This window comes from Sebastes fasciatus, chromosome 22 (genome assembly GCF_043250625.1).
Source record: "Sebastes fasciatus isolate fSebFas1 chromosome 22, fSebFas1.pri, whole genome shotgun sequence".
Lineage (NCBI taxonomy): Eukaryota > Metazoa > Chordata > Actinopteri > Perciformes > Sebastidae > Sebastes > Sebastes fasciatus.
In genome coordinates this window covers 1,470,809-1,495,401 of record NC_133816.1, presented here as the reverse complement: position 1 = coordinate 1,495,401, position 24,593 = coordinate 1,470,809, and the positions used below count along the sequence as shown (strand labels likewise).

At 42.4% G+C, this 24,593-nt stretch overlaps 1 protein-coding gene across 4 annotated transcripts in view; it reads left to right on the top strand.

Annotated features, from left to right (window-relative positions):
- The window catches only part of shroom4 (shroom family member 4), a 108,542-nt gene extending 91,703 nt beyond the window's left edge, over positions 1-16,839 (top strand). For all 4 annotated transcript variants that reach the window (XM_074623110.1, XM_074623108.1, XM_074623112.1 and 1 more), the window contains 8 exons: positions 1,440-1,501; positions 3,898-4,746; positions 6,173-6,826; positions 8,696-8,825; positions 8,924-9,025; positions 10,897-11,067; positions 11,444-11,586; positions 13,296-16,839. In XM_074623110.1, coding sequence (XP_074479211.1) covers positions 1,440-1,501; positions 3,898-4,746; positions 6,173-6,826; positions 8,696-8,825; positions 8,924-9,025; positions 10,897-11,067; positions 11,444-11,586; positions 13,296-13,464 — 2,280 coding nt within the window. In that variant the 3' untranslated portion in view covers positions 13,465-16,839. The remainder of the gene's footprint in view (positions 1-1,439; positions 1,502-3,897; positions 4,747-6,172; positions 6,827-8,695; positions 8,826-8,923; positions 9,026-10,896; positions 11,068-11,443; positions 11,587-13,295) is intronic.
- Positions 16,840-24,593: the final 7,754 nt, after the last annotated feature.

Sequence of the window (24,593 nt, the reverse complement as noted above, 5' to 3'; positions counted from 1 at the left end):
CTGTAATCAAGTTACAAAGGTCTTAACAAAAGGACAAAACCATGAAAACACATAGTTCAGAATGAAATTAAATATAATAAAGTCTAATTTTGTTCAACTGAAATAAAATCAAATATGATAATAAACTAAATTAAATGTAAATATGCAAAAATAGCACAGAGAAAGATAAAGCTGAAACAATAAATTGATTAACGGACTGATTGACAGATTAATTGGGAACCAAGCTGATATTCAATGAATTTTTGTTTTTAAGGCAAGTTTATTTATTTATGTAGCACATTTCAGTAACAAGGCAATTCAAAATGCTTTACATAAAACATTAAAAGCATCGAGAAATACATTATATGAGATCAAATTAGATAGAAATAGAATACATAGAATGCATAACATAGATAGATGACATAAAATGGGAAATAAAACCCACTGAATAATAATAATATTTAAATTATACATAATCTGTAAACCACTTTTAGGACCAAGAGAATAGAAATAAAAACAAGCTAAAATATATTAAAAGAAATTGCTAAAAACGCAAAAATGCCAAAAATGCACTGGTTCCAGCATCTCAAATATAAATATTTAATGTTTCTCTTATTATTTTTATGATAGTAAACTAAATAAATTATGTTTTTGGACTGATGGATCAGACAAAACAAGCAATTTGAAGAAAATGTGATCAGCATTTTTAACTATTAATTTACATTTTATAGACTATATCAATGGTTCCCAACCTTTTTCCTTTCCACTGACTAAGTGACACATTTTATGGATATTTCATATTATATATTCAATGCATAACAATAACGTTATACACAATAACACAATAACTGCAGGTAGTTTGTGTAAAATGAGCGATTTGGATGAGCAGATTATTTCATGTGAATGTTTAATACACTTCTTTGTCTGTATTATGTATGTTTTTTTAACGTATGTTTTCTTCCCCCTGACGCTCTCACATTTTTCTATTAGCTCTTTGGTTGTTTTAACTGTGAACATTTTAAGTTTATATCTTAAATAGTAAATTCCAGATTTTAAAAATAACAATTTCATTTAGTTTTCTTCACAGTAATGAATCAAATGCTGAAATATAGGCCAACTGTATATTTTTTTCCTCCCTAAACGAGAACATAATTGGTTGATTTATTGATAATAAAAGTCATTATTATTTGCAGTCCGAGTAGGAGACACAGAATATAAAACAATTTTGTATAAAAATGTGTTTTGAAATGTGAGTTGGGTTAAAATAAAGTGACATGTTTTTGACATGGGAAAATCCCTCCGCCCTAATTAACCTCATCACCACAGAAGTATACGGCAGGATGGAGTAACACCCCCCATCTCCCTCCAGCAGGGACGTGTGCTGACCAACACTTAGCACCAGATTGATCCCTTCCTTCATTCCTTCACTGTTATTAACCGCCTTTAAATGTCTTCCACAGATGTATCCCGCCCGGCAACAGGAAACCACCGAGCTCAACAGGAAGTACAGCCTGACGGAGAGGTGAGCCATTTCCTGTAGCGGTCCGGACACATACATTCATATAAACAAGATATTTTTCTGACTTGATTATCTTCTATATTCCTCTCTGACATGGCCGACACACTTGCTCCATCTCTGATTGTGTCTCAGTGAGTCTCTGAAGACTTAAGGTGGGGTCGGCCCGTTGTAGAAACCCCTCTCAGTCATGCCTGGCTGTGATTTGACTGTAATGAGCTCTAAGTGTGCGGAGCAATCATCCAAGCTTATAATGTGGTTGGATGGTGATTCCTGTATGTTAGGATGTAGGAAGGGGGGGGGGGGGGGGGTTTAGGATACGCATGGCTGGTGAAAAGGCCTCTACTCATATTTGACCTGAGTCTGGAATGTAGAAAGGAAACATTTACTGTAATTTAATCGCTTTCTCTGACAGATTTTGTTTCGTAACGTGGAAATTTCTCTCCAGAAATGTCTGCCGTACGTCCTGCAAGGCCCTGAAAAGCTTTTTATTATAGAGATGAGTGATGGGATCCTACATGAATCCACAATCCAGCAAAATCTAGATCAGTTTTGTGTATTTTGCGTCTTCTCACTGGTTTAAAGTTAGTTTTTCTATGCACCAAAGAAACTGATGACAGTTGTGAGGTTGATTTCGTATAACATAGATAAGATAAGACTTTATTATTCCCCCTGCGACAACGTAATTGGGGGGTATATAGCGCTCCGCGTGTCTGTCCTTCCGTCCGTCCTTCCGTCCGCCCATGTGTCACACTTTCGTTTCCAGAGCAGAACTCAGAAAACTATTTCACTTCAAATTGGGTCTGATGGTCGACAGTGTGGTCTAGTTGTGCCTTTTGGGGGTTAGAAGTCCAGGGTGCCCTACATTTCTGATTATAACAAGCTAGATTGTGCTTAATAGACTAATGCCATTAGTTCCTAGAGGGCAAAACCTTTGGTCCTACTTTAGTATGGGTCAAGCAGTGAGCGGGGGGGCATGTGAGCCATGCTCACTTTTGCCTTGTTTATTCAAAGGGAAACTGCTGTGCAGCAGTTGTAATACAAAAAGTGGGGGATGTGCAAATATATAGAGTGCAATTATAAAAGTCTAAGTTACATTACGGTTCAAATAAGGTGTAAATCCAAATCATATACAATGACAAAATCAGGTTATGGATGGCAGTATGCTGCCAGAAAACTCCTCTGTCAATCAAACTTAACACCTACACAGCCCCAATAATACAGATCAGCTGAGGAGCTTTATGTTGTACTTTTTATAACTTTACTTTTGATTGTTTTAGTTGTGAATATTTAAAGGAATAGTTCACTCTTCTAAGCTTTCTTTTCCCCAGATTTAGATGAAAAGAGACCACTCTCATCTGTGCATTGATACCAGTGGGCTACATCCAGGTCTGAGAAGTGAAGTCAATGCTGAAGTACCTTAAACCATCATTCTCTCTACCAGCCAGCAGGGGGCGACTCCTCTGGTTGTGTAGAAGTTTATGAGAAACTGAGCCTACTTCTCTCTTGATTTATTACCTCAGTAAACATTGTACACATGAGTTTATGGTCTCAGTCACTAGTTTCAAGTCTTCTTCAATACAGCATGATGTTCATTTAGTAAATGATGGTCCCATTTAGAGTCAGATAGACCATAAAGCAGGGGATGATTTAGGGCGGGGCTACCTTGTGATTGACAGGTCGCTACCACGGCGTTGTCCGGTCTGGTAGTTGTCCGTGTTTTCATCGTAGAACTTTAACCCTTTCACAGTGTGTTTTCAGTTCATGCAAGTTAATTATGACATTGTAAGTCGCCTCAAATGTCTTGTTCAGTGTTGGGTTGCACTTAGCTCCGCCCTCTAGTGTCACTTCTGGTTGCAAAAAACAAGATGGCGACGGCCAAAATGCTGAACTCAGGGCTTCAAAAGTCCACAAACCAACGGGTGACGTCACAGTGACTACATCCACTTCTTATATACAGTGTATGATTAATACAGAGCTGGAGTCAGAATGTAGCTAGCTTAGCATAAATACAAGAAACAGGGAGAAATGTCTAGCTTGGCTCTATCCAAAGTGAAGAATACACAAATTAACAAACTGTCCTTCGTTTAATCTCATCCACAAACAGAAATGCAAACAACAAGCGTACAAGATGTTGAATTATCCCTTTAAATATTAATCATTAAATAAGACATAATAAAAGTTACTAAAGTTATTAATTATTAAGAGTTTAACACTCATGACTCCTGTAAAAACTATTTTATCAGGACTGCTTTTTGCTTTCTCTTGGAAAGAAACGGAATCAAGAATGAGAATAAACTGTTAATTTAATGTTCTTTAATGTGCCCCCTTTACTCTGTATTCTTTTGTTGACAAAGAAATGTCATTTCTAATCCTCTGTCCTTCTAATGTCCACATCCCAGGGACTATTCCAGTTGGAGGCGGGAGTCCAGACCTCCAGAGAGCAGTAATCAGCATCATCAGCACCACCGGGGTCGGTGGGGCCACAGACAGGCCGACGATGACCGCAACGGATACGCGTTTGCTCCCCCGCCGGCTCCTCTCTCACTCCGAGGGCGAGCCATGTCCGAAAACGACCTCCGCTTCGACAGCAGCCACCGCTGGTCGCCGTCGACTTCCGTGGGGACCAGCCAGACCCTGAGCGAGGTGGAGGAAGGAGCAGGCGGCGTCAGGGGAAGAGAAACCGCCGGCGCCGTCCGGCCAAACAGGAAGAAGACGCCACCTCCGCCGAGACCGCCGCCCCCAAAGTGGGAGCAGTTCCACCGCAGGCGTGCGTCTCACCACACCCTGTTCTCCACCTCTTCTTCTCCTCACGCCATCCCTCCCTCCTTCGACGCCGCAGAGGGACACTACTCGACCCACTCCTCCGCATGCATCCCTCCATCTGAAACGTCCAGACAGAGGTCCTACAGTCTTCCTCCGGAGAGACAGGAAGTGACCGAGGGCTGCCCGCGATGCAGCTGCAGCCAAACCCAGGAATTATCCCACGCCACGTCCAATCAGAATCACCCACAAATGCAAGAACACCCCTTCTCCCACGCTCCGTCCAATCAGAATCAGGTCCAGTTTCAGGACCGGGCCTTTACCGTTGCTCCGCCCAGTCCCATGTTCTCCAGGAGGGCCTTCAGACCGGTGGCTCCGCCCCAGAAAGAGAGGAACCTGAGGGGCACGTATGGACCGCAGGAGAGGGTGGAGGTTTTATCGTCTCTTCCTCCACCGCCACCGCCACCAACAGAGCGCAGCATGAGCAGGTGAGCTGGGCCGTAAATTCAAAGATTTATAGTAGTTCTATTGTTACATAATGGGCCTGCACATGGTTCATGTTTATAGAGTGACTCATACAACCACAGCTACGCTCTTCTGAAGTGGTTACGGTATATTTAATGATAATATAATAATATAATCCTGCCTTGTGAGCCATGCTGGAGACCTGGAAGTTCAATTTTCAGATTCTCAGTGAATAAAATATCCAAAAAAAATCATCTTCAAAAGACAGGATTTGAATAGACCTCAAAAACATCTGTGGGAAAATAAAATAAGTTATTTAAAGGCTGTGTCCATTATTATTATTGTTATTATTATTATTATTATTATTATTGTTATTATTATTATTATTATTATTATTTTGAGGTTTTTATATCATTCTGTAGCTTTCCAGTGGTGTTCCTGATGTATTGAAATCCATACATTCAAATTTTGGTCGCATGTTTTAGCGACGAAATGCCATTTTCCCTTCAAGGGCTTCTCAATGTTTTCCTACATGTATTAACGTTACATACAGTGACTTAGAAGGCGGTCGGCGTGCTCCCAGTTTAGAGAAGCAGACAGGAGTACTGGCACGGAAGCTTAACAACGTACTGCTGTGTGGACGTCACGTTAGTTTGGATCAGAAAGTCACACAATAACACAAACTAACTAACTGATGGATGCAGCGGTAGACCAGCAACTCCAGTGTTTTGCCACGTAAAATTATTGTTTTCGTGAATGGAGTCTGGTGGCTCTGAAGACAGCAGTAAAACGGCTTCAGTTCCCTGTCGGAAAGGGCTGGCGGTAAAGTGGTGAAAATATTCTAAATATAACGTACGTTACAACTGATATTGATTTTTTAGGTGGCTAAAATACTTTTGTTTGCTGCTTCCGTCCACAGCCGCTTTACCTTGCTGTCAGACAGCCCTTTCTGACGGGGAACTGAAGCTGTTATAACACTCTCTTCAAAGCCACCAGACTCCATTCACAAAAACAGTAATTTGACCTCACAGAACACAGGAGTATACATACAACCCCACTTCAAATAAATCCAAACAAACACTTTCAGTTATTTCCAATTTTAGCACAGCTAGCGTTGACTCCGCTAGTGCTAGCGTTCACATTATTCATAACCTTATTGATTAGCTTACTGTGCTAACCTACGTCACTACTTTAGCTAACTGCTGAGTGGACGTTTCCATTTGAAAAACCCAGAAAAGAACAAAGATGGACCCTTTTAAAGTTTTATTTGAAATTACTCGTCGCCCTTAAAATGAATGTTTGTAGCTTTACTACAGCACAAAGTACATATTAAAGATGAACTTTAGTAAGTTAAAATGCTTTGTTTTACTGTTGCACATGTAGCCATGCACACCACTGATGTCGTATTTTTTATGTTTGTGTTAATAAAGTTTATCTGTGTCTCCGCAGTTTATCTGAGATGATCGTCAGCCCCGACCAGGACATAGTAACAGTGAAACCTCACAAACAACAGTCCAACGTGAGACCAGCAGCCGAGTGGGAGAGAGCCCCATCTCCCACAGTTCATAGCGACTCAACCCTTCCACCTGTCTTAGAAAATGGAGGCGTTGGCGGGGTTTTACCTCATGAATCCTACTTCTCCGTTGACTACGAACAGCAGCAGCAGCAGCTTCGTATGAACAGAGGCTTTCAGAGCATCGAGCCCCAGAAGATCCTCGAACCAGGAACCGAATCGGAGACGACCCTCAGCCCGAGTCCGGCACACAGCCTGGACGCAGACCTGGACATCCCCATGGAAACAGACATCGATGACTTCCAGGAGGACGACGGGCTCCCGGGGGGGGACGAGCCGATCAACAGCGAGCTCCCGTGCTTCGCCCTGCCGGTTACGGTGCTGGAGACGGACATCGACACCTTACCGGACTCCGCCGAGGCCTCGCCGTCGGGCAGGACGAGGGCGGAGAGCAGCTCCCTGGAGGAGGAGCTGGAGGCCGGGGAGAGCAGCGGAGAGAGGCTGAGCCTGGAGGAGCTCTTCCCCCAGAGCAGGGAGAGCTGGAGAGGGGCCTACCAAACCACCGAGCACAACGCCGACAGCTTGGATAGGTAACGAGAGAGATGTGAATGTGTGTTTCTGTGTGTGTGTGTTAATTACACAGACCATTTGATCTGTACAACACCGAACTGTCCCGTTACTAAGCTCATTCCCTGTTTCCCACAACCTCCCCAGAGCTCCTCACTGCAGCCAGCTTTCTATCTGCTCTCACTGTTACCTTCACAAATGGTTAGTTTCTGCCAACACAGATGCCATATGGGTAACTGTTGACAGAAAGAAAACAGGTCCTAGAGAGTTTAGATCTGGGGTCAGCAACCTTTACTATCAAAAGAGACATTTAGCATTTTGCTCTGGGAGAAAAGCAGTGGCAGGAAGCTGCAGAGCGCTTCATCCACAGTGATGACACCATAGACTGTATAAACTATGGACGTAGTCTCCATGACGTCACCCACAGGTTTCTGAAGAGCGGTGGTGAAGCTCAAAGTGGGTGGCTCCGGCCGTCGCCATCTTGGCAGTGACGACACAGCCTGACTCCCCACTAATCCAAAAATGGGTAAAGAGGTGGATCATTGGGTGACGCAGCAGAGCAGGCAGCTAGCAGCTAGCAACCTGGTACGGCACCCACCTGTCACTCGGGATCACACTGGCCAAAACAAAAACAGACGTTCAGCACCGGAATGGAAGACATACTGGCTGTAGCATTGCTGTTCGAGAAGCCAGTATTTCAATTCATATCATGGTCATTTTAGGATTTATTACAGTAAATATATTACATAATGGTCCTTTAAAGGGACTGTTTGTAACTACTTACACGTGTAAATCAATCCGGGTCGGTGTCCCATGCGCGCTTGTGTGTGTCTACGCTGTTCAGACTCAGACTCCAACACAAACTACAGTGAAGCACCAAAACCTCTTGATTGTATCTAGTGAAGCCCGTCTGTTAAACAGTGTTGGCCGCTCCACTCTCACATGCATGCTGCTCACTCCACACTGCAGAAGAGTTAGTTTAGCTCTGAGAATATCTAGTGAATGTTCAGTGGACGTTTGTGCAGAAATAACTGCTGCAGCTCCTCCAGACCAACAGAGGTTTCCCGTGTCTTGTGAAGTGACGGGGCTCAGCAGAGAGAAACGTTATCGTCTCCGACCAAAACTCCGGTGTCTCCCTGTTCCCTCCGGCCGCGGTCGGGAGGCTGAGGCGGGAAAAGCCAACACTAGGATCAACATTGATTCATGGAGAGACCTTCGTCTGGTCAGCTAACATTACTGCCAAGCAACTGAAATATAGAGTGATATTGTGCTTTTAGCTGACGTGTGTCTCCTCACTGTGTTGAGTGATGATCGATCATGTCTATGTAGAGCGAACACAAGCGCGAGCAACAGGATGATGACTTTAGTTGACTTAACGGCCACAGGTGAAGCTGTTAACAAGACATTTCTGATTCTTACAAACAGTCCCTTTAAATGTCAGTTGAACTGTAAACGGTGAAAGCAGTTTAGTTTCAGTCGATGTGTTAGTGATAGTGGAAGGTACCTGACAAATCTCTTCAAATGTTTAAAACGAAACATGTTTTAATTTTTAATCTTAATCTGTGTTATTTTATGATGTTACAACAAACCCTGGGTAAAAAGTAGATTCTTATTTTTACACATCTTTGTCTTTCTCTGGTGTCACCTGCTCTGTAAACTGCAGTTTCATCTTCTTTCTGTTGCTTTATTCACTTGTTTGGAGCTGAGACGTTTTCCATATGCCCCCTTTGTTTTCCTTCTGCCTCACTTATCCCACATAACTGATTGCTCTTCTTATTTATGGACTTTCCTAATCACTGTGTTTTACGAGCGTGTGTCTGTTTTATCGCTCGGCCTCTGTGTGTTTTTATCTCTGCGTACTGTAAATTAAATCAACTCTCTCTCCCCGTCAGGCGGTCCGGTGCGAGCTCCAGCTGTTCGTCCTATTACAGCACGTCGGCAGCCAAAGCTCAGCTGCTGTCCCAGATGAAGGACTTCACCGATAACAGAGAGAGGGACGAGGACGACGAGCTGACCTACAAGGTAACACCTGCGGCTACCGTCTCGCTGCTGAGCTGCGAGTGTTGTACAAGCAGTGTTTTTGAGTATTTAACTCAACAGTTCCTCCGTCTGTGGTGCAGAAACAGCTGATGGAGAGCCTCCGTAAGAAGCTGGGAGTGTTGAGAGAAGCTCAGAGGGGACTGCAGGAGGACATCAGAGCCAACGCACAGCTGGGAGACGAGGTGGGACCAACTTCATCCTCTTATTCTCTCATCTCCTCTGGCTCTTACTCGTCACATTGTTCCTCCCAATACTAGATGTGGTGAACTGAAACACGCTCACTTAGGGATTCAAATAACGTCTCATTTATCGTATTTCTAAGAACTTTATTAGAGTACTTCATTGGAGCTGGAATTAATTCTTGTTTTATTACAGATAAACCAGTTGATTATTTTCTCCATTCACCGTTTAATCTATAAAATGTCAGAAATAAAGAATGCCCATCTCAAGTCTGGTGAGTCAGAGGTGACGTTGTGGCGCTATGACTGAGTCAAAATGTGCATGTGGATGTCCTCAGGCCGGGACTCTTATTCACGAGAGATTTGAAGCAAATTGGACAATATACGCTGAAGTTACAACAACTTCCTGTTTTATGGCAAAAGGCGCTTTTTTGCCGCCACGCCACGCCACGGCAACATAGTTCCATAAAAACTCAAGCTTTTATTAACTTTTCATCATAAAGGTCTTCAGATTGTACCGACCAAATTAAGAAGTAAATCGGGTTAAATCTCTAGGAGTTCGTTAAAGTACAGAGCCTGGAAATGGTAAAAAAAATCACCATAATGATAATATTACACATTGTTAATTCAAAATGGCTGACTTCCTGTTGGCTTGGTGAGTCAAAGGTGATGTTTTGATGTTGTTTAAATATTCAGTTTACATTGATATAAAACAGAGAACAGCAGCAATCTTCACATTTTAGGAACTGAAATGGGTGAATGTTTGTTTGATAAAACAAACTTTTGTTAAATGGAGTTACTTTCTTGCTCAGTGATGTAGCAACTACAAATGATTTACATTGTCGATTATTTTCTGGATTAATCGATTGTTTGTTTGGTTTATTAAATGTCAGAAAATGGTGAAAAATGTGGATCAGTGTTTCCCAAAGCCCAAGATGATGTCCTCAAATGTCTAAAGATATTCAGTTTACTGTCATAGAGGAAGGAAACCAGAAAATATTCACATTTAAGAAGCTGCAATCAGAGAATTTGGACTTTTATTTCTTAAAAAATGACTCAAACCGATTAATCCATTATCAAAATAGTTGGAGATTAATTTAATAGTTAACGAAACGATTAATCGTTGCAGCTCTACATTCATGTACTGGATGCACTGGATGCCCGTCTTGAAACACGGATCAAGGAGTCTAACGCACGCGCGAGTCAGAGGGTGCCAGCAAAACCCCGTAGCGCAATGAAAGTGAGGGCCGGCTTGCGCCGGCTGAGGTGAGATCCCGGCCCCACGGGGTCGGGCGCACCACCGGCCCGTCTCACCCACACCGTCGGGAAGGTGCAGCGTGAGCGTGTGCGATAGAACCTGAAAGATGGTGATGAGAGGTTAACATCACGCTACAAGTTGTATTGGAGCCGTTTTGCGAGTACGAGTACATGAGCACAGTATCCGACCCGATAGCCGATACCGGTATCGGTATCGGTGCATCCCTATTTATTATCACAGAAGAGAAAACCAGCAAGTATTTACACTTTAGAAGCTGGTAGCTGTGAACTTTTGGCATTTTTTGGACTGTTCTTGCTGTTAAATCTTTTGTCAGTGAATCACTTCAGCTTTAATGCATTCATTTCACTCTTTCACTCACCTACTTACTTATTTGACTTTTGCATTATTATTGCACATTGATTTATACATCAAAGTGTTCCATCAAGAGAAAGTAGACACGGTTTAATATTTATGTATTTATTATCTCACAGTTTTACCTTCTTATCTTATGCACCAAATCCAACCACATTTTTAACATGGAGGGACTGACAGCAAAGAAAGACACCCGATGTTAAAGGACTTCAGTCATCCTCCAGCTGTGCGTGTCTATCCTCAGGTGGAGAGCATGGTGGTGGCGGTGTGTAAGCCCAACGAGGTGGACAAGTTCCGCATGTTCATCGGCGACCTGGACAAGGTGGTGAGCCTGCTGCTGTCGCTGTCCGGGAGGCTGCTGAGAGTGGAGACCACGCTGGATACACTGGACCCTGAGACGGAGCACCACGAGAGGGTGAGCAGAGAACTGCCGGTAGCTTTTAAATGCACAAAGTGGGTGTTTAAATGACAGTATACTCAAACTGAACTTTAGCATCATATTCAGAGACTGTGGGGGCAGCATGACGTCTTTAAACTGCTACTACTCGGTACATTTGGTCCCATGTTTTGATAGAAAATGGTGTTAAATTGTAACTTTAAGGAGTTACAATTTAAGCGGTTTCCTCCTCAAGATTCAGGTTTAAAGGGCAACAAGAAGTATAGAGAAGGATGATAAATGATGGGAGGGACTGAAAGTTAAGATGTTCCAGGATCTATAAATAAATAGCTACATGTACTAAACATAGTCCCGGCTCATCCCCTGTTGTCTCTCTGTAACCGTTGCCCTGTAGCTCCCCCTGCTGGAGAAGAAGCGTCAGCTCATGAGGCAGCTGTCAGAGGCTCAGGACCTGAAGGACCACGTGGATCGCAGAGAGCAGGCCGTCAGCCGGGTGCTGGCCCGCTGCCTCTCCCCCGAGCAGCACCGAGACTACAGGTACGACACAAACCATCCACCGTCTCCGAGTACACCAGGGCTAGTTAAATATATGTACGGGTCTATTTCTTCCACATGCTCTTCTGTATCTAATATTCATCGTCTGGATGTGTGCTTGCTTTTGTAAATATATTTTTAATGAAGGAAAAGATTTGATGCGTTTGAGCATTTGTGTCTTTTATAGTTGTGTTTTTGGATAAAGGAATGGGGAAGGGGCCGTTCACATGCAGCCTTTTTTGTGCCCTCAAATTGTTGCGCGTCTACATTGTTGTCAATGTGGAAAAAGCGAGAGTGGCGCTGCATGTCCAGCCGGTCCGGCGAGGACACTAGAGTACGCGCTGCTCCACTCAACTGGCCGTTCAAGTGGTGACGTACCCTATCAACCTGATTGATCCCTGGTTTGCTGCTCGCCGTTTTCAAACGGGAAACATGGCGGCCTGCTCGTAAACTTTCTATTATTCCATCTAAACAATCCACCAAGCAGCAACGCTCCCATCATGCACTGGGCAACTGCTTCTCCTGATTTCCATAGGAAATGAATGGAAAGCGTTGAGACGCCCTCCGTCGCAGATCTGTTGAATGCACCATGACGCTTATCTTTCAGGGTGTGATGGCTGCGCCCCGAGATAAAGATAGTTCTGGAACGCTGCAGGGTGCACCACATGTCATGTGACAAGGAACCACCAATCACAGCGGACAGATATCTTTCCTTTCTTCTGTAAATGTCAATCTACGGAGGAAAAGTTCATAATTTTAGTGCAGGGCTACCCAGAGCTTTACCAGCCGCCACACCGACTATTTTAATTGTATTGTCCGAGGACGTCACAATATCCGGTTGAAAGGTCGAGCAGTAAAGCTACTAAATTACTGCTACTTCATTATCATCATTTTGGTTGCTTAGTAACGGCAGGAGCGCAACCTCCTAAGCATCTTGGATAAAAGGATGACCATATGAACGGCCTCTAAAGCTTATACAGACTCACTACTGTACCACAGAGACATAAACACAACAGCATGGGCTTTTTTGGCTACAAAATTTAGAAAATCCAAAAAAAATGTACACACCAGGATCGTCAGGAGCGCGTGGCGGCTGCGTGATGTGGTGACTGCGTGATTCACGCGTCTGGTGTTCACACTAGCTGCATTTCAGCTGCTTGTCTGCTACGTTTCTGCTGCTGCAGCTGCTGCTGTCAGCCCTTTCTTTCTATATAGTGTTTGCCTTTTAATGGCCATTTCATTTCATTATAAATATCATTTCTCTTTATTTTAGACAGAGAAAGGTTAAGAAACGTGTGGTAATTTTTAAATAATAGTAATAATCCACATTAAAACTCCGTACTATATTCATTCATGGAGCTCTCCAAGTCACTGCATGTTCTACAACACTATTCAGCACATATTTCAGAATAAAAGCCTTGTGTTAACAAATGAAGTAATTCTGTCCATAGAAAAACCTTTTGAGGGCATTTATTTTGAAATGAAAGCAGGAAATGAAATGGCCATTATGTAAGGCAAACTCTATGTAGAAAGAAAGGGCTGACAGCAGCGGCTGCAGCAGCCGCCTCAGTTCCTAACAAACATTGTTATAACTGACAGTGGCGAGCTCATAGTTGCACCGGACAGGATGACATAAATAAAACATATTAAAATTCACAAAATACTATAAATATAAAGGTAATAAATGTCTTGTTGTGTTTTTCACGTCGTAGCCACTTTGTGAAGATGAAGGCAGCGCTGCTGGTGGAGCAGAGGCAGCTGGAGGACAAGACCCGGCTGGGAGAGGAGCAGCTGAGGGGGCTGAGGGAGAGCCTGGGGCTGGGGCTGGGGATCGGGATCGGGATCGGGATGGGAATGTCGATGGGATACGGATATTACTGAAGGAAAAGAGATGAAGAAGAAGAAGCAGGAGAAGGAACAAAGAGGAAGATTTAAACATGCAGTATTTATAAAAGTCTTCTCTTAAAGGACTAGTTTGACATTTGTGAAAAGATCAACACCACTCTCGTGTCTAGCACCTCTAAAACCGTTTTAACATGTTATATCTTGTTTTACTGGGGGAGGCTTTATGCTAAGCTATGCTAACTGTCTCCCAGCTGTATAGCTTCATATGTAGCCATCCAAAATGTCAAACTAGTCCTTTAAGGGCTAGACGTAGATCCAGAAGACTAAACCAACAGCTATAACAGCTCTGGGTGTTTTTCATCAACCAGATAAACTGGACTTTAGTGCTGCAGCGCAGGAAGAAAAGACAAAGAAGAAAAAGAAAGTTGAGCAGGGACTCACAGAAACAGTGAACCAGACACGTATTAAAATACAAGACCAGAAACATATCAACACCTTGTGATGAGAGAGCCCAGAGCGTGTTGATGGTTTGTGAACAGAGAAGGAAAAAGGATGTTTTTCCCAAATTTCACCCACTTTTATGACACCGTCTGCTTCACATTCTACATGTACTGTAAAACACTACACTTATTCTTCTTCTAACACTACGTTGCCAAAGACATTTTCTCTTGATGAATGTGTCACTGAGACGCTGCTGTTTGCGTGTTTTCTTTTGTATTTAAATCTCCTGGTTCAGAGAATCGAAGGAGACTTTATGTTCACACTAAAGTCTGAGATGCAGCGTTATTAACTGACATTGTTTTGTATTCACGTTTTGTTGCTGGCTGACAGCTGCATTCAGCACGACATAATATACTGTATTATCTCCCATAATAGCATCATATCACTCTGTACTCCCGTTACTGTAACATGTTTTACTGTGTGGGGTTTGAGACTCCGCCGACTGTCACGTGATAACTGTTATGTACAGAAGACACTTGTGTTTATAATGTATACCATGTGTATATAGTGATATTTTTTTTGGAACGACTGGAATCGGTTGTAAAAAATTGGTTGTAAAAGATGAACGAGAAGACCGGGAAGAGTCAACGTTTACTGTATATTTTGAGTTTGTCTCGAAACCAGAGTTGCAGATTTTGTCGTTAGCTTGTTCAAACATTTGAAGTTTTTTTTGCCCCAGATGACATTTAATATTTACTTATTATCTTGTTTAGAGTTCGATGAGAAGATTCAAACCACTCTCATGTTTGTACCGTAGACTGTAGGCGATATAAAGATGGACGACGCGTCTCCACTTCCTCCCACTGTACAGAAGTGAAGCCAAAATATCCCGGATACGGGAGCTGCCATCTTGAGATTTTGACGTCATTTGGAGCCAGAGTCTGTGCAGTAGTGATCGGAGGTGGAGCCGCGGTATCGAGGTCCTGCCCACACAACCACCCAAGCCAATCGAGAGCTGAGCACGGCCGCAGCTTGCTGGCGTGATTCACCTAGCTGCTACGTTAGCACCACGGTAGCTGTTTGGACACAATAACTAACCATTTAATCTCTATAACTACACAGACTGGTGACGGTTATGGAAAGTTAAAGGTGCTATTGATAACATTCAGCCACTAGATGTCGCATTCTCTCTCCCCGTTCATTGCATTTACTTCACAACAAGTCGTTGCCAGACATTTACCATCAGTCTCAGCATTTCCACTCTAACTGACTACCCAGAGATAACCCGTGATACCAACATCGTTTAACTATTGGCTCACAAGCCTTGTTAGAGGTGGAAACCAAACATCAGATGTCTCACAGAGATAAATAAAACATTCATTTTGGACCCGCTAACATTTTTGAAATGATTCATTCACAGTCATAATATTTTTTTTCAGAAGAAGCCATACTTTTATTTGACACATTTCTAAAAGCTCTGTTGATGTATTATTTTTAAAATGTTCATCTACATAAAAAATGTTATCAATAAGACCTTTAAAGTTACATCTCCTCGAGCCTCCGGCTGCGACTACTTCACTCAGAGCAGCTGTCAATCATGACGTCCCGCCCCCTTTTTATAGAATCAAATAACTAATTAAAACCAAACTTGTCAGAAAAATTAACACATTATAAGAACTACCTAAAATGACAGAAACCATCTTTGTGAAAAATGTATTTGACATGTACTTTGACTTTTTAGTTTGGCCCATGTCCCATCCGCTAACATGGAGGGGACTTATGATTTATACTGCAGCCAGCCACCAGGGGGCAATCCAGATGTTGTGGCTTCACTTTTGGACAGCTGTCATGTCGTCTATTGTTATATACGGTCTATGGTTTGTACGTTAAGTATAAGGCTTGTCTGCGTAGCTTAGCATAAAGACAGGAAACGGGGAAACAGCTAGCCTGGCATTGTCCAAATGTAACCAAATCTACATACGTCCTACCAGCACCTCTAAAGCTCATTCATTAACATGCTATATCATGCTAGCCAGCCTATCGTCGTTTTATACACTTTTTTGGCTGAATTAAACAAACGAGACATATAAGGTGTTATTGGTGAGATTTAGAGGCGATGGTACATGTAGGCTAACTGTTTCCCTCTGTTTCCAGTCTTTGTGCTAAGCTAAGCTAACCGGACGCTTCATATTTAACACACATATATGAGAGTTGTGTTGATCTTCTCATCTAACTCTCTGCAAGAGAGCAAAAAAGTGTTTTTCCCAAAATGTCAAACTATTCCTTTAAACTTGAGTAATTTTGTTTGTAGTTTAAAGTGCCAAAACTCTGTTTTTCACAGTTTGTGAATTGAATTTCTCCTCTTAGCTGCCTCGATGTCTTGTGATTAGTGATGTTGCCAAAGTCTCCCGAGCTTTAACCGGTTTCAGCTCTGAGTAAATCAAATACAGAAAAAAAAAAAAAGAAAAAAAAAACTGCAGCTCAACAAGAGATGGGAGGGACTTGGAGGAGGGAATGTGTATATTTTGGCTGTTGAAAGGTAGACTGAAGTTAAGCAAAAAAACAGGCACACTTTACCATTTAACTACGTAACTGTTGATGAAGCAAATCTGCAGCTTAAAGTTGATTAAAAGTTACAGTTTCACTCTTGGTTTTTGCTCTTTTCCACATTTTGTTCTCAGATAGTTCCTGCTGTTTTAATACCAAACACATACATGTTGTGTTTTGTACATGTTACGTGTATTCTTGTACTATAACAGCCATTTTCTAAACCGACTGGAAAGTTATTGACTTGACAAGAAAGGAGAGAAAGTTCATTGTTGAGAGTATATTTCTTCTGTTCATGTTTTCTTATGTAATTTTGATTTATTACAGAACTTCTTTTTGTAAAATGCATTACAAATTGTGTAACTTCAAAAACACAAGTGAGGAAAAAAGTACCATAAATAATAATAATAGTATTTTAAACTAGCTTGACGTCTCCTGTTGTGATTTATATCCGCTGTGGGTGAACGCTCTCTGTTCCCTTCTGGGGGGGAAACTGTTGAATGTGGTGGGACGGTTAAGTCAATATGGCCGAGGGCAGATGGAGGTTGATAAGTGGAGCGGCGGAGCGGTGGAGCTGGAGTCGTTCAGCAGCTCTGCGGGAGCTGGAGGGAAGAGAGAGACTCGGTTAAGGGAAGTTAGTGCTGGAGCTCGAAGAGAAGAGCTCATTAAAACACATTACTGATGGTGTGGAGCAGGAGGCCAGAGAGACGTTTAAAGCCTCAAACCAGAGATTAGAAATCAACTCATCACAACAGAAGTGGTTGATGGAGACTGTTTGAATTCAGTGGAAGTGCTACAGCAATACAAATGATTTAAAAAAGCCCAGAAACGTATTTAGTTTGAACGTTGTAGTCTTGTTATTACAGCCATTTTCATTCCTAGGTTTTTATAGGAAAAATAACAAGTATTTTTACTCAAGTAAAAGTATAAAACCACTGTGCAAAAATACTCGGTTACATGTAAAAGTCCTGCATTCAAAATCTTACTTAAAGGTCCCATATTATAAAAAGGGACATTTTCATGGCTTTTATATTATAAAGCAGGTTTAACTTCTATATAAATACTGTGAAAGTATCGAAACGCTTAATCCACAGAGAAATACACACAGCCCGTATTCAGAAACTGAGCTTTTGAAACAAGCCGTCAGGATTTCTGTCCATTTTGTGATGTCACAAATATACAATATTTTGACCATTACACAGTTGTAAACGTAAACATTCTAAATGTGTCCCAGTTTATTTCCTGTTGCAGTGTATGTGAATAACATCAGCTGACAGGAAGTAAACATGGACCCAAATCTGTTGCAATTCCATTGAAATGTGCTAAAACTATGATAACTATGGACTTACCCAGCATGTGACGGAGCTCACACACAATAGGGGACACACTTTGGACTTAATCATATCAAAGGGCCTGTACATTTCCAAGGTTGTAGTGATGGATGTTGCTCTGTCTGATCATTGCTGTGTATTCTTTGAGAGTACTCTTCCTGTGCACAGAAATGATCAGACAGAGGTAATCACAAAAAGGTATATCACTGAAAATACCAGTGATCAATTTGTTCAGGCTTTCTCTAACACACCCACCCTCCCCTGGACCTCTGTCAATGAGCTTGTAGATAATTTCAATTCTAAAATTACAAATGTTATTGATAGCATTGCACCCACCACGGTGAAGATTGTCTCCGGTAAGAAAAAATCTCCATGGAGAAATGCCATGTTAGTAAGAAATGAAAAAAGAGAATGTCGAAAAGCTGAACGCCAGTGGCGGGAAACAAATCTACAAGTTCATTATGACATCTATAAAGAGAGACTTTGCATTTATAATTCAGAACTGAGAAATGCAAGGCGGTCCTTCTTCTCTGACATCATCACCAAAAACAATAATAATGCACGTGCCCTGTTTGCTACTGTCGACAGGCTAACAAACCCTCCTGTGTCAGTAGCCTCTGAACTTTTATCCACCAGGGCCTGCAATGAATTTGCTTCCTTTTTCACAGAAAAAATCACAAACTCAGACAAGCAGTCACTTCCTCCTTAGCAGATACAGGATGTTTGTTGCCCCTGCGTCCACTTAAACCTAACATGACACAATTTTATCCAATAAATCAGACATACCTGGAGGAAATCATACAACATCTAAAATCCTCCTCATGCTGCCTTGACATTCTGCCAACAGGCCTTTTCAAAAAAGATTGTATGGTCTCAGAGCTTTTACAGATTGTTAATGCATCTCTTGTTTCAGGAGTCTTCCCACAGGCCCTGAAAAGTGCCGTCATCAAACAGCTCCTCAAAAAGAACAATCTGGACTCATCAGTAGTAAATAATTACAGACCGATATCAAATCTTCCATTCTTGTCTAAAATAATTGAAAAAACTGTTTTTCAACAATTACATAGCTTTCTGGCACTAAACAACTCTTTTGATGTCTTCCAGTCAGGTTTTCGACCTCACCACAGCACTGAGACTGCTCTTGTTAAGGTCTTCAATGACATCCGATTGAACACAGACAGTGGTAGAATTTCAGTTTCAGTTATACTGGATCTCAGTGCTGCTTTCGACACGGTTGACCATCATATATTACTAGACTGACTGGAAAACTGGGTGGGTATTTCTGGCATAGCACTCAGCTGGTTTAAATCCTACCTAAAAGACAGGGACTTATTTTTGTCTATAGGTAATTGCAAATCTGAGCTGAACAAAATCACATGCGGAGTTCCCCAAGGCTCCATCTTGGGGCCTCTTTTGTTTAACATCTACATGCTCTCACTGGCTCAGATTTTTGATAACAACAAAATAAATTACCATAACTATGCAGACGACACACAAATTGACATAACTCTATCACCAGGAGACTACAGTCCAATACAAGCACTGAGTGAGTTCATTGAACAAGTCAATAATTGGATGTGCCAGAATTTTCTTTAGCTGAACAAAGACAAAACTGAGGTCGTAGTTTTTGGAGCCAAAAAAAAAAGATTAAAGGTTAGTGCTCACCTACAATCTGTGATGTTAAAAAGCTCGGACCAAGCCAGAAACCTAGGTGTAGTCATGGACTCTGACCTGAGCTTTAACAGCCATATTAAGACAATTACAAAGACAGCCTTCTATCACCTGAAGAATATAGCAAGAATTAGAGGACTGATGTCTCAGCAGGATTTGGAAAAACTAGTCCATGCATTTATCTTCAGCCGACTTGACTACTGTAACGGCGTCTTTACTGGTCTTCCTAAAAAATTTATCAGACAGCTGCAGCTGATTCAGAACGCTGTTGCTAGAGTCCTCACTATTCCAAGATAGTGGATCATATCAGTCCAGTTCTGAGGTCTCTACACTGGCTCCCTGTCTCTCAGAGTCCTCACTAAGACCAAGATAGTGGATCATATCAGTCCAGTTCTGAGGTCTCTACACTGACTCCCTGTCTCTCAGAGAATTGATTTCAAACTACTCCTGCTGGTTTACAAAGCACTAAATGGTTTAGGGCCAAAATATATTTCTGATCTTCTGCTATGTTCTGAACCATCCAGACATCTCAGGTCATCTGAATCAGGTCTGCTTAGAGTCAGAACTAAACATGCAGAAGCACATTTTTTTTATAATGTGACTCAATGGAAAAAATCTTCAAATCCTCTTAAACCTACTCCACTTTGAAATGCTACTGCTTCCGCATACTTTCAGCTACAGACTTCATTTAAACTTTAAACGGGTTACAAGTCTTTGAACTATTAAGCTATGATTGAGCTTTTTGATAACTTTTACAGTTTTTCATTTCTCGCAGTTTACGTTTTATGAAATTTTCAGACCATTTCAGATTTTATAATGGGCGTGTATTGCGTTGGTCGTTAAGGGCTAGAGTGTGTGACATCATCGTTAGAGTGCGGGAAAGCTTTGAAATCTTTTGAAAATTTTCCGAACAAATTGCTCCGTAGCCCACAATTTTCACTCTTAATAGATAATTTTTTCATTAAATTGCAGGAAATTTTGTGCCGGTTGCAGTCATGTAGCTATGGAATCAGTCGGACTTACACATTTGTCTCTAGGGTCCCAAAAGTGAGAGTAAGTCCAACAAGCCGCTCCATAGAGAGCAATGTTAAATCAGACGGGAAATGTCTGACAGAAAGTTGACAATGGCACTTTTCTAACCTGCTCCCATGATCCCATTTTTGACTCCACACACAGAAAAAACGACATCAATGCGTTCGGCAGAGACGCTTCTCTCTGATGATGACATTATTTTGCCCATTGGACTCACGGTTTTTGTTTGAGAGACACTTTTATGACACGTATGTCTCTGGTTAACTCCTATTATAAACTGTCTCACTGAGGGTGCTTAACAGTGTGGCCATCACCACGGCAATGTTTGATTACACACACACACACACAAACAGACACACACACACACACATAAGGTAACTGTATCTTAACAGGGAACTCAGGACAAGTTTTTTTTCAAAATAAAATCTCTATAGAGCAGTGGTCTCAAACTCAATTTACCTGGGGGCCGCTGGAGGCAGAGTCTGGGTGAGGCTGGGCCGCATCAGGTATTCCACAAAAAAAGCTTTGTTAAAAAAAAAAACAATCTTCTCAAACGTCATTATTAACAGTTCTTTAACTTGAATGGGTTCTTCTGAACATGAACTATCCTGAACATTAATGGAACATTGAAGAACATGAACGGTTCTTCTGAACATGGCCTCTATTGCGTCTCCCACTTTTCCTGAAATTGTCTGTGCTCGTCACCAACCTTTCTCTTCACTGCAGGCTTTGAAAAAGACATGATTGGGGCTGTGTGACAAGATATATATTCATTCCACTTGGTGTCACTCCGCAATAAAGTTGTGCCTGCTGTGTTTGTGTTGCTCTGCAATTACACCACCAAACCGCTAGTTGGCGGCGGCGTCTCTATGAGTTTCCTTCTTCTTCTTGTACTACAAACAGAAACTGAGGGAGTTGGAGCTAATAACTGTTGAACCACAGAACTTTTACTGACATTACTGCAACGCCGAAAAGAGAAAATATATCTGAGTGGATTTGTGTGAACAAACATTGAAAAGATGGAGGCAGAGAGAAGTAGAACTTTCTGTGGTTGTCCGGGGTCCTGGCCGCTCAGCATCGCTGAGAGACTGGACCAATCACAGCTGTTGCGGTCTGCGTCGCCGCGACGTGTAGTTACATTTCTGGAGAGGTGCACGTCAGGCTACGGCGTCGATTCAACGCAGAAGTATAAATCAAGCTTTAATCAAGCTTATGCGATGTTACACGGGCGCCGCCACAGTTGTTGTGAAATGTTTCTCTGCTTGCATCAAGCCCGGCCGATTGCCCGTCCCCGGGAGCCATATACCCCACTGTGATTGGTAGGTTCGTTCAGCTCGGGCTCGCGCAACAAAGGGACCTTCAACGGCAAACTGCCATTCACATAAAACTCGCGGGCTGAGGGCGCCTGGTTAGCTCAGTTGGAAGAGCGGGCGCCCATGTAACAAGACTTGGTCCTGACCGCGGCGGCCCGGGTTCGAATCCGGCCTGTGGCCCTTTCCGCATCCACTCTCTCTCTCCCCCCTTTCCAAGACTCTATCCACTGTCCTGTCAATAAAAATGAAAAAATGCCCCCAAAAAAAACTTTATAAAAAACTTTATAAAAAAAAAAAAAATTTGCGGGCCGCACTAACATTAAACTTTCATATCAAGGTGGGGGCCACAAAATATCGTCTTGCGGGCCGCAATTGGCCCGCGGGCCGCGAGTTTGAGACCCCTGCTATAGAGTAACTCTATCTACTATATTTTGTCTAACGACTTACAGTTTTAAAAGTTCTGGCCGCTACAACTGCTACAACTATTACTAATACTACTACTGTTGCTGCAGCTGCTGCTACTACTACTACTACTGCTACTACTACTGCTTCTGTTCCTACTGATTCTACTACTAATACAGCTGCTGCTCCTTCTGCTACTACTACTACTACTACTACTACTACTACTACCACGATAACTACTACTATTGCTACTACTACTGCTGCTTTTGCTACTAATAATATTACTACTACTACTACTACTACTACCGCTACTACTATTACTACTACTGTTACTGCTACTACTACTACCAGTGATGCTACTGCTACCACTACTGCTACTATTACTACTGCTCCTGCAGCTGTTCCTACTGCCTCAACTACTACTACTACTACTACTACTACTACTACTACTACTCTTACTACTACTACTGCTCCTGCTCCTGCTCCTTCTGCTACTAACTACTACTACTACTACTACTACTACTACTACTACTACTACCACTACTGCTACTCCTTCCGCTACTACTGCTATTACTACTACTACTATTACTACAACTACTACCTCTACTTTCCACCCAAATACCACTTTCTGTGTAACAACTTATAGATTTTAAAGGTTCATTCAGCGAAAATACTATTTCTGTCCAAGCACTTATAGTTTTAAAGGTTTATTTCACCCAAATACTACTCTCTCTCTCTCTCTCTCTCTCTCTCTCTCTGTCTCTGTTTGTGTTTAGCAATGCAGTTCATCTGTCTGATATACATACAAAGCATTTCTTCTTTCCGCCTATTCAGGAAAATTAAAATTTACCAATTTTGACAGTATTACAGTTTAGCTTCCAGCTTTTCTAGCAATGTATTTCAGCTCTTAGCTTCTTTAGCTAATGCAGTTCAGCTTCCAACTCTGCCAGTTGTACATTTCATCTTCTAGGGTTTTCAGCAGTGCAGTGCAATGCATTTGAGCTTTAACATTTTTAGGCAAGTCATTTCACATTTCTGCATTTTCAGCATGAAATGCGTTTTCTAGTTTTCCTCATTCTGTCTGCCTGAATATGCCTGTATTCACTTCATTTACGGTACGTCGTTAAAAGTTTACTTTTGTTCTATAAGTAAACTTTTAGGTGTAACCCCCGTTACGCCCATCAATCAGGTATTACCTGAACAGAAAACAAGTGTTTTTTGACGATGCCACGCACACGAAGACAGGCCACTCGCTCCGCTCGCTGACAGGGACGCAAGTCCTCCAATGTCCGCTGCAAGTCCTCCGTTGTCCGCAGACGGAGGGTTGCCGGACGCAGACGCTAGGCAACGCCAATAAACATGCAGGGTAAGCGTTAAATAACATTTCCCTTTGGGTTTTTTTAGGTCGTACAACACTAATGCTTTCCCTTTGTCTTAGTGGTTTTTTTTAGGTAGCATATTTTACTTTATTTAGATTTTTTTAATCAACATTCACATAGTAGTATTCATGAACATGAAGGGTAAGCATTAATGCACTAAGCCAGGGGTCTCAAACTCGCGGCCCGCGGGCCAATTGCGGCCCGCAAGACGATATTTTGTGGCCCCCACCTTGATATGAAAGTTTAATGTTAGTGCGGCCCGCAAATTTTTTTTTTTTTTATAAAGTTTTTTATAAAGTTTTTTTTGGGGGCATTTTTTCATTTTTATTGACAGGACAGTGGATAGAGTCTTGGAAAGGGGGGAGAGAGAGAGTGGATGCGGAAAGGGCCACAGGCCGGATTCGAACCCGGGCCGCCGCGGTCAGGACCAAGTCTTGTTACATGGGCGCCCGCTCTTCCAACTGAGCTAACCAGGCGCCCTCGGCCCGCGAGTTTTATGTGAATGGCAGTTTGCCGTTGAAGGTCCCTTTGTTGCGCGAGCCCGAGCTGAACGAACCTACCAATCACAGTGGGGTATATGGCTCCCGGGGACGGGCAATCGGCCGGGCTTGATGCAAGCAGAGAAACATTTCACAACAACTGTGGCGGCGCCCGTGTAACATCGCATAAGCTTGATTAAAGCTTGATTTATACTTCTGCGTTGAATCGACGCCGTAGCCTGACGTGCACCTCTCCAGAAATGTAACTACACGTCGCGGCGACGCAGACCGCAACAGCTGTGATTGGTCCAGTCTCTCAGCGATGCTGAGCGGCCAGGACCCCGGACAACCACAGAAAGTTCTACTTCTCTCTGCCTCCATCTTTTCAATGTTTGTTCACACAAATCCACTCAGATATATTTTCTCTTTTCGGCGTTGCAGTAATGTCAGTAAAAGTTCTGTGGTTCAACAGTTATTAGCTCCAACTCCCTCAGTTTCTGTTTGTAGTACAAGAAGAAGAAGGAAACTCATAGAGACGCCGCCGCCAACTAGCGGTTTGGTGGTGTAATT